At 42.1% G+C, this 18,064-nt stretch overlaps 3 protein-coding genes across 6 annotated transcripts; all 3 read left to right on the plus strand.

The window, feature by feature from the left end:
- Window positions 1–2,375: 2,375 nt before the first annotated feature.
- Window positions 2,376–3,348, plus strand: RB195_025519 (uncharacterized protein; the record flags this gene model as incomplete). 2 transcript variants are annotated; one of them, XM_064213699.1, is made up of 3 exons in its annotated part: window positions 2,376–2,521; window positions 2,921–2,992; window positions 3,183–3,348. In XM_064213699.1, the coding sequence occupies 3 exons, from the start codon at window positions 2,376–2,378 to the stop codon at window positions 3,346–3,348; spliced, it is 384 nt and encodes a 127-aa protein (XP_064069580.1). The 2 variants fall into 2 exon arrangements, with proteins under 2 accessions (XP_064069580.1, XP_064069581.1); XM_064213700.1 differs by having other exon boundaries at window positions 2,451–2,521.
- Window positions 3,349–8,559: 5,211 nt separating this feature from the next.
- On the plus strand, window positions 8,560–17,831 carry RB195_025520 (uncharacterized protein; the record flags this gene model as incomplete). 3 transcript variants are annotated; one of them, XM_064213701.1, is made up of 8 exons in its annotated part: window positions 8,560–8,631; window positions 13,173–13,337; window positions 14,225–14,269; window positions 15,748–15,840; window positions 15,914–16,119; window positions 16,173–16,249; window positions 16,499–17,141; window positions 17,303–17,831. In XM_064213701.1, the coding sequence occupies 8 exons, from the start codon at window positions 8,560–8,562 to the stop codon at window positions 17,829–17,831; spliced, it is 1,830 nt and encodes a 609-aa protein (XP_064069582.1). The 3 variants fall into 3 exon arrangements, with proteins under 3 accessions (XP_064069582.1, XP_064069583.1, XP_064069585.1); XM_064213702.1 differs by lacking the exons at window positions 16,499–17,141; window positions 17,303–17,831 and having other exon boundaries at window positions 16,173–16,263; XM_064213703.1 differs by lacking the exons at window positions 8,560–8,631; window positions 13,173–13,337; window positions 14,225–14,269; ... (1 more) ...; window positions 15,914–16,119; window positions 16,173–16,249 and having other exon boundaries at window positions 16,519–17,141.
- On the plus strand, window positions 10,455–10,736 carry RB195_025521 (uncharacterized protein; the record flags this gene model as incomplete). The annotated part of the gene is made up of 1 exon (XM_064213704.1): window positions 10,455–10,736. The coding sequence occupies one exon, from the start codon at window positions 10,455–10,457 to the stop codon at window positions 10,734–10,736; it is 282 nt and encodes a 93-aa protein (XP_064069584.1).
- Window positions 17,832–18,064: the final 233 nt, after the last annotated feature.

The raw sequence follows: 18,064 nt of genomic DNA on the forward strand, positions 1-18,064 counted from the left end.
TGCATGTGTCTATTAAAAAAACTCGAACCTCTCTTACTTTTCATCATGTGACTTGAATTATGAAGAGCACATGTATTACCGTCATGATCAGATTATCACAGTGGTGGCTAAAAAAGATTTGTATCTGAATAAAGACAAGTGCACGTAGACCTTACCAATTACAAACTATAACTAGGTGTGGATTGCTGGTACAGTTGAGGATATCTTTGAAATTTGTCTGTCAGGTATTATCTCACGTGAACAACCTTATCCCAATCTGAACAATGCCAATAACTACTTATCGGAAACAGACTTTCCTTAGTACGTCTCGGAAAGCGCAAATGAAGAAAATAAGAAGTTCAAATACAAAAAGGTATTATCTCTTGTTCGTAGCATGCCTAAGAGGAAGATAACCTAACATTTTTTGACTCTCGAGCCTTTTGAGCTGGTGGAAGAAATGGAAGAAAAAAGCAGGAAGTCCGAGGAAGCGAGACCCTGCAATGCATTCCCTGCAATGGGAAGGACTTGACTGGCTAGCCTTTCTTCGTTCACCTCGAACACAAAAGAAGCCGCGACCTTGATGCTTTTTGTACGGCGCTTGCTCAAATGCGAACAAAGTAGACAGCATAATTCCGACATACAAACCACAGCAAATTGTTGATAACGAAACTCAGTAGCGAAAGTTACTATGTTATCAGTAATAGAGGCGCATGTGAAGTAAAACAAAAAATAGACTATACTCGATTTGAATAAAAATTAAATCATGTAGAATAGAAGTAGCATAGAGGCTCTAGCAAGCCCATATCATCCTAGTGCATTGTGTGTCCGCATGCACTAACGCCGGGAGAAGAGAGAAGAGTGAGAATGAACTATGAGTGCAGGAGCATGAACTTACTGGGTGCAGTGTCGGTGCGCGCCGTGCGAGTGACTGGCCGTGCCGCCTCTTTTTCAGGCACCGACACAAGCTTCAGCGCGGTTTTTCCGTGCAAATTGCGCTCGTGTCCAGAGTGCGGTGCAGACTCTCATAGCAAACACGACAGATGCATTCTCCTGCAGATACCAATGTAGCGCAGGCAACATCTTCTGCACGGTTTCGCTTAAATTGCGGCCACATCTAGACATACATTCACCGACACCTCAATTCCTCATAACCGAAAGTAAGATTTAGATTAGGATACTCTCGCTTGGGGGAATTATTCAGTTATCCAGAACAAATGATGGACACAATGATGCAAAGAGTTAATTGATACCGTGCAACAAGAAACGCATACTATTCACATTACCAAACTCCATTTCTTGTTAGGATTTGTCGCTCAGTTTTACTTGCCATAAAAGGAAGAAAGGCGATCTCAGAACATTAAGATTAAAACAAAAAGGATACTCTGTAAGCTCAAATAGAAATCAGCACACTAATCAGAAAACGACCAGGTGAAGACCTTTTCGAGCAGTCGTAAATATATTGGCGCGAGAGAATCACAATCGAAGCGTTTGCATGAGTCACAAATCGTGACAAAGGTGCAGGAGTTCTGGTCTTGATTTTAACCTTCTTCTTTGTAAATCACACAGCAGAAGGCACTGAAAACAACGTGACGTTATTTTCAGAACATGAAAGAAACTTAAGAGATTATGATTAACGGAAGCATCTTGCTCATTTCAAATGAAAAGTCGTCACTTTCATCCCTTTCAGGTTCATGCTCTCAAAAATAAAGACAAATAATCTGAAACTACGGAGAAGCAATTTGCAATGCTTCTATTTTACTCTCTAGCGCTACATGTCATCACATGTCTGGACTCGAAGTACTGCTTCCCTTTCCACAAGTTTATAAGCAACCATTCGATTTGTAACTGTAAAGTGGAAACACGAGGAAAAATCGATAGCGATGCATCAGCGAAACAGCTGAAGGTGATTCACGTCCGATGGCGAGACCTTGATGAATAATGCGCATCGAATGACGAACCGTTGGTGCTCGACAGACGGTGCCACATCAGATCACTAGTGAGATTACACCATCCTTCCCACTTACACTGCTCGATATCAAGGTTCTCGTCGAAATCTAAAAGAAAAAAAAAAGCAGCCGGTTTATACAAGAAATCAAAGCGAGTATACAGAGGTTGTTTCACACCCAGAAATCACCGTTTCAAAATCTCCAGAAAGAAGATTCAGAGTCATACGTTTCGTACATTTACTTCTAATAGCAGTGAAAAGAACAATGACGACACCGCAATTAATCTTTTATAAATGTGAAGCCATTAAAGATAGAAAAAAAAAAGCAGACGAAATGAGCCTGGAAAGAATAACGCTCCAAATCCGTACAGAAAAAGTTTGCGCCATTTTTTGAGAAATTTGCACTAAAATGGGTTTTTGCAAACTTTGATATCATAATTCAGGTGCCACAATGGGACCAATATCGTTAAAAATGATATCAGTATACAATGTTTCCGGACACAATTACTTCCTCTCCAATTCTTCCATGTTATACGTCATGACGGCGCATACTGCTCTTGCATCATCTGTTCGTTTTCTTATGTGGATCGCATGTACGTAAGTGGTGATCGATTGTTTCGACTCGATTATTTTAAGTGGCGCTAAGAAAAATTTCGAGAACTACCCTATTATATGCGCCAACGACTGAGCTGCACGTTATTTTAAGCTGCTGTTAACGACATCTTTCTCTGACATTTAACTCACAAACTGATAATTCTCCAATCTGAGAGATTTTATAGTGAATAGTACTTTTTTATTTATGACTGATAAAAGGAATGGAATTCGCGTAATAACAACCAACTACACAAAGTTACGTACCTGAGAACAAAACATAAAAAAACCAAGAAAGCTTTCAAGATGTAAGATCAAACTCCCAGCATATTTGTAACATGATAAAATGCGGTGAGCAGTACGAAAACATGGATAACTGAAACACATTTTATACAGTATTTCTAGGTATCCAGCAATACGGAAGAAACTTTCAACAGGAACAAAGGCTTCGTTTTTTTCTAAAGGAAGACTCAAAGAGTAAGCTTTTTCACTTCTTCGTTTCTTCTGAATTTTACCACAAAAAAAATGCAGTCTTCGACAGACAACACATACACGCAATTAGAATAAGAAAGGGAAAATACAGCAATGCAAATAAAGACATCTACAAATGCCAATCAATCGACACTGCTTTTGATCAAATGATACTAAAATATGGTTCTTCCAATAGGTCACTTGGACGATGCCGAAGAGATTCAAATAGGACCGGATTCGGACGTAGTGATCATCCTACACTACGAAGCAACTTTTTACAGCTGAGTGATACAATCAAAATCCGTAAAGCAGATTTCATTACTCGACACAGGGAAAGATTGCTTTGTCGTGTAAACTGGTGAGTCTAGGTGCTCTTGCAGTTTTCGATTCAGATATGTCCAGTGGGTGTATTGTGCATAACTGGGATTTTTGTTAACTACATCCCGAACCATGCTAAATTTAGCGAAGTAACAAGGGCCTAAATTCAGGGATTTATTTCAAAACTTATATGAATGTGTATCACCCCTCTAAGGAATAATTTATCTCTCACTATTCAGCATAATCATTGTTCTTAGATTTGAGCTGAAAGGTTAAATTGAAAATGAAGTGTTGCTCACTTTTAAAAGCAGCATTTTACGAGAATGACCGTGTTGGGGTCTTTCCACAAATAGATAGGGATGGCTGCGAAGTTCACGGCTGTTAGCGTGATCACTGTGATTTCGGTCTCATGAACCAGAGAAAAGAAGGCAGAAGCGGTCTCGGTGGCACCGGCTCTCGAAGGAAATAGAACACGAGCAATTCCGTCGTCGTCCAACGTTCGCAATCCAACTAATGTAACTCAGTTAAGCAGCAGAAGGTCCAGAACAGTTGCAGGGGCGTTGCGGCTATGCAGGTTAAAAGCATCACTCCACGGATCTGAGGTGGTACGGATTTCAGATGGAGTATTCGTATACGGGACGGGAGACTATGGAGAGGGGGGTGATTCCGTCCATTTCTTCCTAATTGCCGTAAAAAACGGCCCGGAAGATGCGGCGCCGCACAAGGCTGGCGCGCTCCAGTCGAACTCCCTGTAGAAAATAGTGCGCCAGAACGCCTGAAGCCGTACCTTCAGGGCGATTTTTTACGGCAATTAGGAAGAAATGGACGGAATTACCTCCCTCTCCATAGTCTCCCATCCCGTATACGAATACTCCACCTGAAATCCGTACCACCTCAGATTCGTGGAGTGATGCCTTTAAGGATCTGGACTGTTCTGCTATCCACAACCAGTTCATTGAGGATGCTAGTGTATCCAGGCTGTTTCACACGTCTTTTTCTGGATTACTACGGGGAATTGAGTGTGATTACGCTCATATTCGTGAACCACATCTCATTCCTCTCCACCTCTTCGTGGTAGAATCTCAACATCGTCAGTTTCGCGGTACGCTACTTCCAAGATAAAATATAAAGGAAATGAAGCTTGCTTTGTGCTTTCGTGTTTCGTTCAACATAGAACAGATTTATAAACACGTGGTTATGTGGACGCATAAATTGAAAAGTTGATGGACAGATAGCAATCAACAGGATAGATCGACCTTGGACTTCACAGGCTTACTACACTCCAAGGCCAAACCCTAACAAAAACTATCTAGACACATTGACTGTCAACGACTCTTGTTTCCGAAAATTGTTTAAGGTAATGCGAAAAAAGTTAATGTGTCATGTCCATTTATTTTTTTATTTTTTCCATTCTGATCTTTTAGAACTCAGAAAATAAGTTTTTTTTTATAATTAATGTAATTATGTCTTTACAAGCGCATGCATTTTGCACTATAGTGAAAAACAGAATTATTACTAACAAAAACCGTGATGGTTTTCTACGCCTGCGGTTACCAGTCTTCATTTGTGCTCCTTCCCTCATAGTTTGATATTAACTATATTAATTCTAATTTGAGAGAAGTATGAAATGGATCTTCACCAACATCTCCTTCAAGATGTATAATCATCCATAAGGTATTTATGTGTTCTAGTTGTCATAAATCTCTACACTTCCAAAATGAGCGGCATTTGTGATCGCGTAGATGATTTCTTGAAGCTCCTCGCAAATGATTTTCGTCATTATGTTCCGGTTGTTTTTGATAAATGTGACAGTAAACTTATCTATATCTTTCGGTAAGAGATGAGGCCACGGTACCAACCGTATATAGAATCGTTTTTAAATGAACTGTTGCTGTGTAAGTTTTTTAAAAAGGGTAATTCTTTACAAAGAAGTAACCATATGCAGACCAAACACTGAATTAATTAATTTTAATTGATAGTAATCATTTATAAAGCCAGAGCCGAGCAATAAATGACCATCAATTTCTTTCTGGTTTCCAGAGAAAAATAAATGCGAGCTGATGAGCTCAGTTCATTTTTTGGGTATCTATACCTTGATATGTAACAAACAACGAAGCAGTAAAATTTTATAAATTTCCATCTGCTATAGCGGAAGGCCCGAGAAAGCCGGAAATTTTTTAAAAGTATTATAGCATAAAAAGTATGCACCAACGATCCACGTTCCGACATAAACAAATAATGAAATTTTAGCACTCCATCATCATTCGTTTGAAAAGGCAAGTAGCCTTCATTAAACCCCACAATGTTTTCACGTCCAAAACATTTTGTGTCCAGTAATGTGTATGACATGTGTGCAACAGGGTACATTTAGTGAACCAGGAAAATTTTTAAAAAATCGTCTATTTTCTGGGTTTGAAGCTCATAACCTATAGAAGGAATGCAGTCTCTGCTTTACGCAACACTAACTTTTGATCTGGAAGTTTCACATCTACGCGGTATAAAAGTGTACGGGAAATGTCACAACACAACCTTATTCTGAACACAAAGCAACCCACTGGGACGATTTTACGACTGCATGATCCAACACGCAGACTACATATATGTGGAGCATGCAAACATGAATTTTTCACAACTATAAGGGAACCAGTTAATGATTACAACCGAGGAATACATGTGCACGACTTTAGAATCTATTTGCCCACGTCGATATAAGAAAAGAACCGTTAGGAAGAAAAAAAAACCAAATTCACCAAAATGTCACCTTACTATTGTTGGGAACAACTTGCAAAATCAAATGCCTTTCCTCGCCTTGATAGCAAATCAACCGATTTTCGCCAGAAATGGCTCCAATACGGTGCAAAAACGCAGATGTATACAAATGGGCGAGTGAAAAAAGGACTCATAAAAACCCCACACTTCTTTCGCCTTCGCAACACTGTCCAGCATTTTCTCCTTCTGAGTTCTATCAATCACTATTATTAAATTTTCACCAAGAACAAAAGTTGTCAGAAGCAGAACCATCGTGGAAGCTGCCTTAAAGGCAGCATACCACGAATCTGGGGTGGTTCCGCTCATTCCTCCCTTAATCATTGCAAACAGCTGCCTCCAGAATGCTGTTTTGTACGATGCCTTTTATTGCAGCGATTTTCGACGAATCGCAGGGCGGAGGCGGCGCAAGGGGTGGAGCGATGCAACATATGGCGTAGTACAAAACAGCATTCTGGAAGCGGCTGTTTCCAGTGATGCAAGGAGAGATGAACGGAACCACCCCGGTCTCCATAATCTACGACCACGTATACGGATATTCTACCTGAAATCCGTACCACCCCAGATTCGTGGCATGCTGCCTTTAAAAATCGTCGGCAATGCCCAAATGTGCGTTCTCTGAGACGCTCTTATTTGAATTCTAAGAGCTTCTAATGGGATTTTTCAAGCCCCTCTTTATTATAGTAGATACGAATGATTAGCAAGAACTCCGTGTTGCGTTCCATCAGGTTTCTGCGAGCATAGGGCGTAGGCGTGTCAAAACGATCCGAAGCTCGGTGCAGCAGCGCAGGTGGCTACACTCCAGGCAGCGCGGTGGAGCGTAGCAGCGGGGATCGGGAGAGTACCATCGCTACCACCAATCATCGTTTCACCCTGAGTGAAACTAGGCTACACTCTACTCGCCGCTTCAACCGCAGCCGCCTACGGAACTGCACCGAGCCTTAGGTGGTGTTGAACCTGGTATGGACATTTGTGTTATGCAACGCTGGCCCGAACCCTGCATTCTGCCCATAAAGCCGTTTTCATAGTTCTGCGTTTCGTCCAGTACATGAAGGAGCGGAAAGCATGAAGGGCGAACTTTCTGTGGCAGATCACTCAAATGGGATGGTTGTACACTTTTCTAGTGTAGAAGAGAAGAAACACACTAAAGGAGAGAAGAGATCCTAGAGAAGGGATTAATTGGGAATCAATGTCAATTAACTAACTGCAGGTGATTGTGTTTGTAGCAGGGAGTGGTTCTCGCCACGTCAGTGCTTATATCTGTCATGCTCAGGCTCCGCTGAAGTCGTACATGATATTTCTATTGTGATCAGATGATGAAATTCATTCATAAGAGAGTGAAAAAGAATGATACTACTAACCGTGAGACAAATGCTAAAAAACCAGATCAACTGAAGAAAATGAGAAGACAAGGGACTACTAAGAATGTTAGCATATTAGCAAACAAAAAGTAAAAGTGAAATAACAGAGCAAGAACTGAGATTTTGTACTTGAGCGAAGTTAACCTTATGAATAGTAGCAGTTACTTCCTAACGAGAGCTTCACACTGCAGTACACGCTTTAAAAGGAAGTTGTTTCGGAGTTCTCCAGTAGTTTTTTTTTGGTAGACCTGAGTGTAGGCCATAATTTAATACATGGCATAAACTATTGACTCAATCTACAAGTCGCTCTGTATAAATGCAGATAATATCTCTTCGAGATCATCGACATTAGTCATTGAGAAATGAATTCACTACTTAATGCCGGAGGACTGCACACATCCAGATGAAACGCCATTCAATGTAGTGCTTATCAGGAAGATTCTTGCTACTATTTGTTTCCATTTGCTACCTGTATGTAGTTAGCTGTAAGATTCGCGCGACGTACAAAAGCACATAAGCCTCGCAACCATTGGAGCGAGAAACATACAATCATCCTTGACTGAGAAATGATTTTCACGACCACATGCAAGCATTACTCATCTAGCAACAAACTCCACTATTCAAGAGTTCGAATCGACAAGAAAAAGCTGCAAACAATGGAAATGAGTGGAAGGAATCCAGAGCAGAGAGCCCCTCACTTCCCAGAAGATGTGTGAACGACCTCCTAACAGATCTGTATCTCACATATGTCAAAGAAAGACACAAGCGCACTAAATAAAAACGAAATAACCTAGAAGGAAAGAAATCCAAGCACAACTATCAATAATTCTGGAAATATCGCCAGCAGGGAATCTTCTCAGGACCCGATCAATTACTGCATTGTCTGCCACGAAGACAGCTTCTTCGAATGCTTGGCGCCACATTGTATTTACAAAACATTTTCGTCTACATTGGGAAGCCCACTAAGGATTTTGATGCGGCCTATCAAACTAGAAGCTGTGTATCTTAAAAAAATAGAGATGTCATCACGCTCCCACACCGCAATGAAACAAATTGGACGAGTTTTCCGTCCATATTCGAACAGCTTTGCGGTTACCATTTCATTTATCGGGTGTTCACCTTTGCGGTATGGCGGACCACGAGGAGGATGAGCAACTGAAGAAGGAGTTCCATTCTTGGTCGCTCAAAGATGATAGGAAGGTACGCTTAGCTGATTCTGGTGGTGACAACGATTGTTATTCAAGGTGCAGCAATGCAATAGAGGGGCGAAAAGTCAAAGCAGCAGTCTCCGTATAGTGTTACGTTGGTTCCTAGAATGGTGTTTGTATATATGTCAGAAAGTTGTATTCGGCCAATTTTCTAGCTGATGGATCGCGAAGAATCGTTCGTGTTAAGACTCTTGTACTGCGGAAACAATTTGACACAAAGGCGTAAGAAAGCACCTCGATGGATTTGAACAAAGCGTAGTTGCACTCCCCTTACCCTTCCACTGCTTGGTCTAGACAGCTCCGGAGAACGGCGAAATACGAAGCTCTCGAGGCTTGTGTTGATATGTTCATTTCACAAACTTTAATTTCCCAGATGTCATGTGGATGAAGCGTTCAACTATTTCCTCGAAAACTTTTTGATCGCTCCCGAATGTTCCTAGCGCTCATTGTTTCTTTCTACTTATTAATACAAACAATAAAACACAATATATATGGTAGTATGATGTTATGAACATGTTCTCGAACTTCTACTTAGTAGTAGCAAATAAAATTTGCTCAAACGGCATTATTATTAGCTCTTCTCTAAGCAGATCGAATGTAGCACGGTGGTAAGAGACTACCCCTTCTCGTCTGCTCGCTCAGTTGAAGACAAGAAGATTTTTGATATAGTTGAACATTCTTTTAAAATTCTAAAGGATCAATAAGGGTTCGTAAAAGGGAAATTTGCTGAGAATCCAATGCCGCGGAAGTTTAAATTACTAAATAAGTCCCGTTGGTCCCGTTGAGAACACCAAAAAGTCGATATTATATGTGTTCAATTTGGAAAGTTTTTGATAATCTTTGACTCGCTGAGGTTTTTGCCATATTAAGGGGCGCGGGATCCACTTAGGAACAGTCAGTTGTATCCCTATCGAAAACGCCTATTGCCCTAACCTCGCGAACCGTTCTTATCCATAGGAAAGGTGACGGAGAGGACCTTCGGAACTACCGTCCGATATGCTTGCTGAGCGTGTTATACAAATTATTTACCAAGATCATCCTCACGCGCATATCTAGGACGCTGGATGAAGCCCAGCCTCAAGAACAAGCTGGATTCCGTCAGGGGTTCAGCTGCTTGGACTACATTCAGACCGTGTCGAGGGTCATAGAGGTTTGCCGAGAATACCGCCTGCCCCTTGTTCAAACCTTCGTCGACTATGAGAAAGCCTTCGACAGCATAGAAACGAATGCAATACTGTCAGCGCTGGTCGATCAAGGCGATGGAAGATTTCTCTCGAACTTTCGTTTCGCGGACGACATCGTTCTCTTTTCGAGCAGCACCAATGAAGCAGAAACGATGCTCAACGAATTGAACGAAGCAGGGAAGAGAATAGGACTACGAATAAACAGAAAAAGACATAGTTCATGAAGAACGCCTACTGCGAGGACGGAGGAGTACAACTTGAAGGCTCCCAAATCGTGGAAACTTCGTCATACGTATATCTCGGACGTTCTATGAACATGGAAAACGACTTGAAGGAAGAACTGAATAGAAGAATGAGAGCAGCATGGGCAGCAGTCGCACCCGTCAGGGAAGCTATGGACCAACGGGGACGTGGGCGTGGGCTACCCACTGAGCCCTTGAGATATGTACTCTGAAGTTTAGCCGGCGCACACAACACCTAGCCAGTCCTCGCAGCTCCGTCTTAAGAAGAATGTCCCGTCTTCGCGACCCAGCGGAATATGTATCGAAAGCAAAACATAGATGGGCCGGTCACATCATGAGAAGAATCGACGATAGATGGACTAAAAGAACGCTAGGGTGGATCCCAAGAGATGCTGAACGCCCTCGAGGGGGACCGCCAAGGAGATGGGGTGACGGTTCGCTACACGGATGGACCAGCTGAGAGCTCAATTGGATACGGCTCAAGGACCTCGTCAACGTCACTCACGAGACTTGAGAACATTTTGGATGAAAATGGCGAGGGAACGAAAGAAACAACGAGTGGAAGAGATGCTGGGGCCCGCACGTCCAGTGAAGACGGGCAATCTAAGTATCTAAGTATTTCTTTAATTGAGCCGGACATGAGGTTGTTACAATCCTATGTTCATGGCTAACGTTTCGGCAATATCGCCTTGTTCAGAGTCTGAAAAGGTGAAATCGAACGTGATTAACAAAGAAACTCTTACGTTTACTGTTGGGGCTCATAGCTACCAGTAGAAGAGAACATCGCACCTTAGGATCAGCTGTCTATCCTGCCACTGCTAGATACCTGCTGTGAGGTGACTAGCACAATCAAATATCTTAAATAGGGCGCAAATTCCCGCGTAATGCAGAGACATTCCTCTTTGCGATTCATCTTTGGGCCCTTGGAGTGGATCCAGAAAGCCTCCAGAGTCTTGCGCTCCGCTGTGTAGTTTCGCGCACCAAAATCGTGATCTTAACTTCGAAATCTTCTCCGTTATGACGCCGCACCCTATGACCACCTAATGCAGTGGAGTCACATGATTTCCTTTTGCCGTCCATTTGTTCTTTGATTCGAATACATAGTGGTCTAGGTGTTTCTCCTATGTATTCGTCACCACACTGTACACAGGAAATCATATAAACAAGACATGAACTCATGCAATTACCCTCGTTATCCGGACATGTTTTGCACTCCGGTGTAGTGCGAATACGATCATATAGGCGATTACGAATGAGCATTTGCCTCAGGTTACTAGACGAACAGACAAAGAAACAGTCGTCCGGCTCAATTGAAGAAATCAATTATTGAAGCACCAACATGCCGAGGTTTATCGAAAGTCATCCATGGAGACTTACTCAAGAATTACTTTCCATATGAAATCTAAATGTTGTCCAAGTATCCAGTAAATGTTCCACAAGGTAATATGTCTCTCCTATCCTTTATTCCGCAAATGTTTGAGTATCACTTTGTTGCCTTCATGGCTTTCTCATGCAAAATGATTAAAGATGACCTTAAATATTATTCTTCCATTTCACATCACACCGATGCTAACCATCTTCAATCGGGAATCACTGACTTTCCTAGATGATCTGATGTCTGTGAACCTCCTATTTCTATTTCCAAAGTAATGTTCTGTGTCTTGGAAGAAGAAATCCATACAGGGGATTTTCCTTCAACAGTTAAGCTCTCTCAGTTGAAGTCAGAGATACAGTCTTCATTCATAGGAACAGGATGACTTTTGATTATCACAGCAATGACATTAAAGTGAATAAAGTGTCTAGCGTTAATCAACCCGCTTAGGATGCGCCTACGTTCACTTCAATTCAGAATCGTTTGAGGTTCACGAACGTGTAGCTGACCCATAGAATGACTTGCGGGGATTAGCCGATGTGTCAGGTCGGTGTTTTTATCCTCCCAGACATGTATGGTACCAAGTTATCTGGAGGGATAAAAGGCTTGATGAGCTCTAGGGCGGATTCGAACCTCCGGTGGATGGTGCAGGCAGCAGAACCTCTAATCGACTGGGCTACACAATGAAATTAGAAGTGAGGATACGTCTCAAGCGCCTGATTTACTTGAGTGCCTGTATTTCAACGTTTCTTGCATTGTTGTCAACGTTTATGAAGTTTTACGTGCTTGAATATGGCGCTTCAGACCATTGAAGCAAATCGTTCGATGGCGTATAGTGTCGTATGAAGTGGAGGAATAATCCTTACGAACGTTTACAAACATTTTGCATGGGACCTAACTTCGTAGCAAATGAAGTCACTCTATATGTGCAGATAGTGACCTATAAACAAACATTCGGTAAGTTACAATGTTTAAAAAGGCCTCGGAGCATCTTACTACTCTTAGACTGATCCCACTGCCCCTTAAAGGCATCACCTCACGAATCTGAGGTGGTGCAGATTCAGGTGGAGTATTCGTATACGGGATGGGAGACTACGGAGAGGGAGGTGATTCCGTCCATTTCTTGCTAATTGCCGTAAAAAACGGTCCGGAAGATGCGGCGCTGCACAAGACTGGCCCGCTCCAAATCGAACCTCTTGTACAAAATGGTGCGCCAAAACGAATGAAGCCGTATCTTCCGTTTTTTACAGCAATTAGGAAGAAATGGACGGAATCACCCCCCTCTCCGTAGTCTCCCATCCTGTATACGAATACTCCACCTGAAATCTGCACCACCTCAGATTCGTGGGGTGATGCCTTTAATTGAGCTACAAAAGACCTAGCGCATGACACTCTTTAAGAAATTTTGCAAAATCAAGTTATATAATATCGGCTTCTCGAGGTTCTGAAGTACTTGTCTTATCATTTAAACTTTCGAGTAGTTGAATCTTACTAGCTTCACCTTTTATGAAGTAATACTGTTGAGATTATAGGGTGGCTTTCAAGGTTATTATATTTGTTATTTGAAGAAGGTTGAAGGTTATCTGAAGAACTGACTTTAAACTGGCCCAGCTACACTGGAGATGTGAGGACATATTCGTACGCCTGTGTTATCTGGTCTTTTGTAACGGTACATCGTGGCGAGGGCGCATGTTAAGGCTGATGTTTAACCGACCCCTTGAACCTTTATTTTTAGGTTTGCGACGACATGGCACATAATAAGGAAAAACTTGTCGAACGCGTAAAGGATACGGAAGACAAACTAAACAAAGTATCCTCTCATGTAGAAGAACTGTCTTCATACGTTGAAAAACTAAACGCGATGATTTCAACAACGTCACAAGCGAAATTCCTGCAGGAAGTGGGTTGCTTTTATCGTTTTATTTTGGACCTGAAAGTGAATGTCTGTTTCTGCGCGACCTATACCATTTCTCCACGTTATAACTTTGGAAGAGCGTTTTTGCACTCTTGTTTTAGTCTGGTCAAGTTTTGATTTATGATCTAATACCGAGTGGGTTGTGTACAAAACCTTGTCATCCTATCGTTACAATTCCACCAATGTATGGCTTTCGAGTACGATAGCAGATTCAAGCGAGAGTCCCGACGCGCTTATCCTTACAATAGACTTCAATGTAACTGAGCGTGTGAAATGTTGATGGCGGGTTTTACTCAATAAGGATTAAAATTGCCAAGAACTGGTTATTATAAAAACCCTTTTGCTCTAGGTAATAACCTTCCTATACGTGATATTGCAAAATTGGTATAGATCATACCAAGTTCATTTTCTTGCTGGCAAACTCGTCACGTCATCACTGTGATATTGATCAGTTTGGTCAGTTCAGGATAGAATTAGTTGCTAAATGTCATCGGAATTTAGACCCCTTTTCCATTGAAGATGACTGAGATGGACCAGTGACAACGGACTTTTCTAGCTACTGTGTTTTATCACACGGTACTACTGCTTTTGAGTCACATCAGTGAAAACAGAGGCTCAGTGATGGCGACAGAATATTCAGTGCTTCTTTGCGCTGCTAATGAGTTTTCTCCCTCTATCAGAGGACTGATTATAGGTGCCATTTTCTTTTCCTATAGGGCGCTGACATTCTTAGTGAAAAAATAACATTAAGATTGTTTTGCGTATTTATTGCTTTTCTTCTGAGTTTGGTTGCATTGAAGCAAAGGCACTGCTTAGTTATGTGTTTTTGAGAGATTCTACACATAAATTTTCATTTATTCAAGTTATTTTAGGATATCGCTGAAGAAAAACTGCAACAAGCTCCTGTTGAAGAGAAGGTTAGTTAGTCTTTCTTTTCTTTATTCATTTTTTCTTCAAGAGAAACAGTGGTTGTTAGATAAAATCTCGAAAAATTAACTGGAAATTTCTTCGTACTATGCCTTGATGGTTTCCGCGATTTTTTTTTTGAAGTCGTTTTGCTTTTCCCCCTTTCTACGTGTTAGTCTTTGTTTCCTCCTAGGGACTAATATGAGCGAGTAAAATGTTTCCCAATGTTAAGACGTATTCAGATGCTACCGTTAAATGTTGATGATTCTTGAAAAAATCCAACAATAGAAGCGTCCATGCGATGATATGATGTGTCATAAATTATAATTTTAATACATGTCTTCATTATTTGACTAAACAGCATGCGCTTTTACATATTTATGCGAAATTTATAAGGTCATCAGTTGTTCACTGTCTACATTCTTGGGAATTTGAAAGAATCTTTCGCACGTCTGTGTGTCTCTTCCAGGACAACAACACTAGAGCTCTCAAAAACTTTAACCTGAACACTCCAGAATTAAGTTGTTGTCGTGATTAATGCCATTCATGTGCCTCCTAATTCAGAAATGCTTGAACTTGGTAATTCTATTTTGATGGTTTTTAGGTTTTGATCTAAATTATAACCATTTGATTCAAACCATTCTCATACAATTTTTCCCACATTCACATCAAGCATTCGTTTTTAAGAGTGCATTATCTTGTTCCGACATTAGTGGTACGTCCATCTAAGACAATTTCCGCTGCTGCCTGCTGGTCATTTATCGTTGCAGTTTGATATACCTTCGACTTCCTACGTCTGACAACTTGAAGTTCAGTTTATTGTGTTTGTCATTGCGCTTGCGCTGGTTAGTATCGTATAGTTCACTTCAAATAGGAAGAACATGAACTCATAAATCACTACAGGAGAAGTAACCTTCTGTTTGCCGTTGCGTTCTCGTCAAAATTATGCTATATAGCTGTAGTGTGTTTGTTCTCAACACAGTTACATCATCGAACCTTTCCTGCTCAGACGCAGAGTATAAGCCCCTACGCGATTGATTAGTGAACCCTGATTATTTTATTTCCGCGTGTTAAAGTTTTTGCTGGATAGAGGTTACCATATCACGAAACTTACGGTGTTGCGACCTTTCCACGAGTAGGTGGGTATCACAACTGTGGGCGTGATCACGTTTGCTTCTGCTTAGTAAGAAGAAAGCGTGAGAATCAGCCTTGGTTGTACCGGTCCTTTTTTTCTGCCCAATCGCGGACGCGTTACAGATTGCACGCATTCTACTACTTGTAACAATTTCTATCGTAGATGGATTCAATGTAACAAAGGCTGCTTCCCACACCTTCTGGAGTACCTGACGGAATTGAACATGATCACGCTCCTATTCGTGAACTACACCCCACCTCTATCTATTCGTTGTGGGATCCCAACACCTTCAATTTCGTGATATTTTGCTCCCAGTCATTCTGTAGAAGATGTATTGTGTCTCGTTCTCTTCAGGTATCATCATCGGAGCACGTTGTTGAGACAATGGAAACACTAAGGAAAGCTATTCAAGTCGGGCTTTCCACTGTTGAACTGTTCTCAAAGGAAGTGTGTGCCTGTACTTTTAGCCTTTACTTTTACACATTCTTTCACTCATTTGAGATACTAGTGTGATTTTCAGATTGAATCTGTTTCCATGATGCCAGAGTTGATTGGTGTATTCCCACCTCTCTCCGATGCCCAAGAACCATCTACTCGTACCCCGGTGTGCGATATGGCCAAGCAGATCCACACCGGAGTTAATGAACCGGTTGCAGCCGTACCTGGTGAGAAACTCATGACCGATTTCGATAATTCGGAAGTAAAGCACGATACTGAAGATGACAGGTGCAGGTTTTCGACTTTGTACCAAATTCGATATAATTGTTGTCTACTTCCAGTTGTGATCAACGTTATGATGTAAAATCTGTTGAATATCCTTCGTTCGAAGGCCCACCGCTGGTTTCAAGTGCTCCAGGTGATCATTTCTGATGTATTAACTCATATACAGTGCGAACGACAGAGTTGAGGTTTTCATGAAAGTGACGTTGAGAAGCCTGAAGCTTGTTTGTTGGTTGTTACTTGTTGAAAATTTATGTTATTCCAGTGGAATTTAACATAGTCGAATAGTGTTTCGTAAAGTGTTGTGTTTCGTGGGTGAAAATCATTGGGAACATACGAGCTATATAACTCGCACAGCATATCGCCAAAGCCGATAACCTGAAAGGTGAACTGCCTGGAGGGAGCATGGAATCTTTGGCAACAACCATTCGTTTCGTCGCGCTGAACTGGCGAACGCTATCGAATGAACTCCAACATGCCGCTCTATCCAGACTTCTGCGATGTCTCTGTGTGCCTTTGGTTGCATTGCATGAAACACGCATGAGAAATCGCCCCGTCATCAGCATAGAAAATTACACCATATACTGCAGCGATGCCAATGAGGATAAAGTAGGTGGCTGCGCGATAGTTGTGAGGAACGATTACAAGAACCTGGTGGTGGAATTCGGCTCAACGTCGTCTAGATGTGCCTTTGTACGACTGCGGGATCGCAGAGGACGTGAACTCTGGATCGTAAGTGCTCACGCACCTGCGGAAACTGCTGAGGACAACACTAAGGACACATTCTATGATGAACTCAAATCGTTGATGTCTAAAATACCAAGCCAGCAGGTGGTCATTGTCGGAATCGACGCAAGGGCGAAGATAGGGCTCGAACAGCAATCCGATGTGCTAGGAAAATGGTATTATCCAGCGGCGCACACGTCGGACAACGGTGACCGTCTGGTCGACTTGTGCGAACAGACGGGCCTCATCATCGCTTCCACGTTTAAGAGGAATCATCAACGCCATAAGCTCACGTGGCAGGGGTCAGCCATTTTAACACCTGAAGAGTAGCGCAAACGGAAGATGAAGACTTTAAACTTAAGCTCGACTACGTTCTGGCGAGGAACATTTCTCAGTCAGATATCCGAAAATCTAGAGCTGTTTGAGACGTCGTGTTCGACTCTGACCACCGTCCACTTTCAAGATACGGTTTCACAAGAGAAACCGCGAAAATCGACATAGCAGGTCTGAAAAACGAAGAATGCAGAACGAAATTCCGCCAACGTAGGTCTATTCATGTTGGAGTAAGGACCAGAAAGAAGCTCAGTGATGCAGATTCTTTCACAAAGTGCATCTATGACGCTACAAGAGAAACGTTCCCGAGTCTATTGCCGCGGAAGAAGTTTGCCTTTGCATCTGCGCAAACAAAATCCACATACAATTCTGTATGTGTCGCGTGCAGCGCTGGTGACTTCAATCAGGAAAAGCGTCTCAGAAGGAAGCTGCGTCGTCAACTGCAACAAGACCGCGATAACGAGTGGACGTCAAGAGCGATGGAGTTTGAAAAGGCGTGGGAGGACAAGAACCCACATCCTGTCCTCAACACTGCCAATGGTGTAGCTGTCAGTGAAACAACTCTTCCAATTTGGAGGGAACACTTCAAGACCGTGCTGAACCGGCATGCACCGTCAGCTCCTGAACTCGAGCGCGTTCATAGACCGAAATGCGGTTAACGAGGAGCCACCGATCGAGTCGGAGGTTCTAGTCTGTTTTCGAAAAATGAAGATGGAAAATCTGGTGGAGACGACGGGATTAGCACAGAAATGATGAAATATCTTCCTCCGTCTGGGATTCGTGTGATGACAAAGATCATCCATCTAATATGGATACACGAAAGGATTCCTGATTCGTGGAGATACGCTCTTTTTTTTTCCTCTCCACAGGAAGTTATCCATCACGGACCCTA

Source organism: Necator americanus, chromosome X, assembly GCF_031761385.1.
Source record: "Necator americanus strain Aroian chromosome X, whole genome shotgun sequence".
NCBI lineage: Eukaryota > Metazoa > Nematoda > Chromadorea > Rhabditida > Ancylostomatidae > Necator > Necator americanus.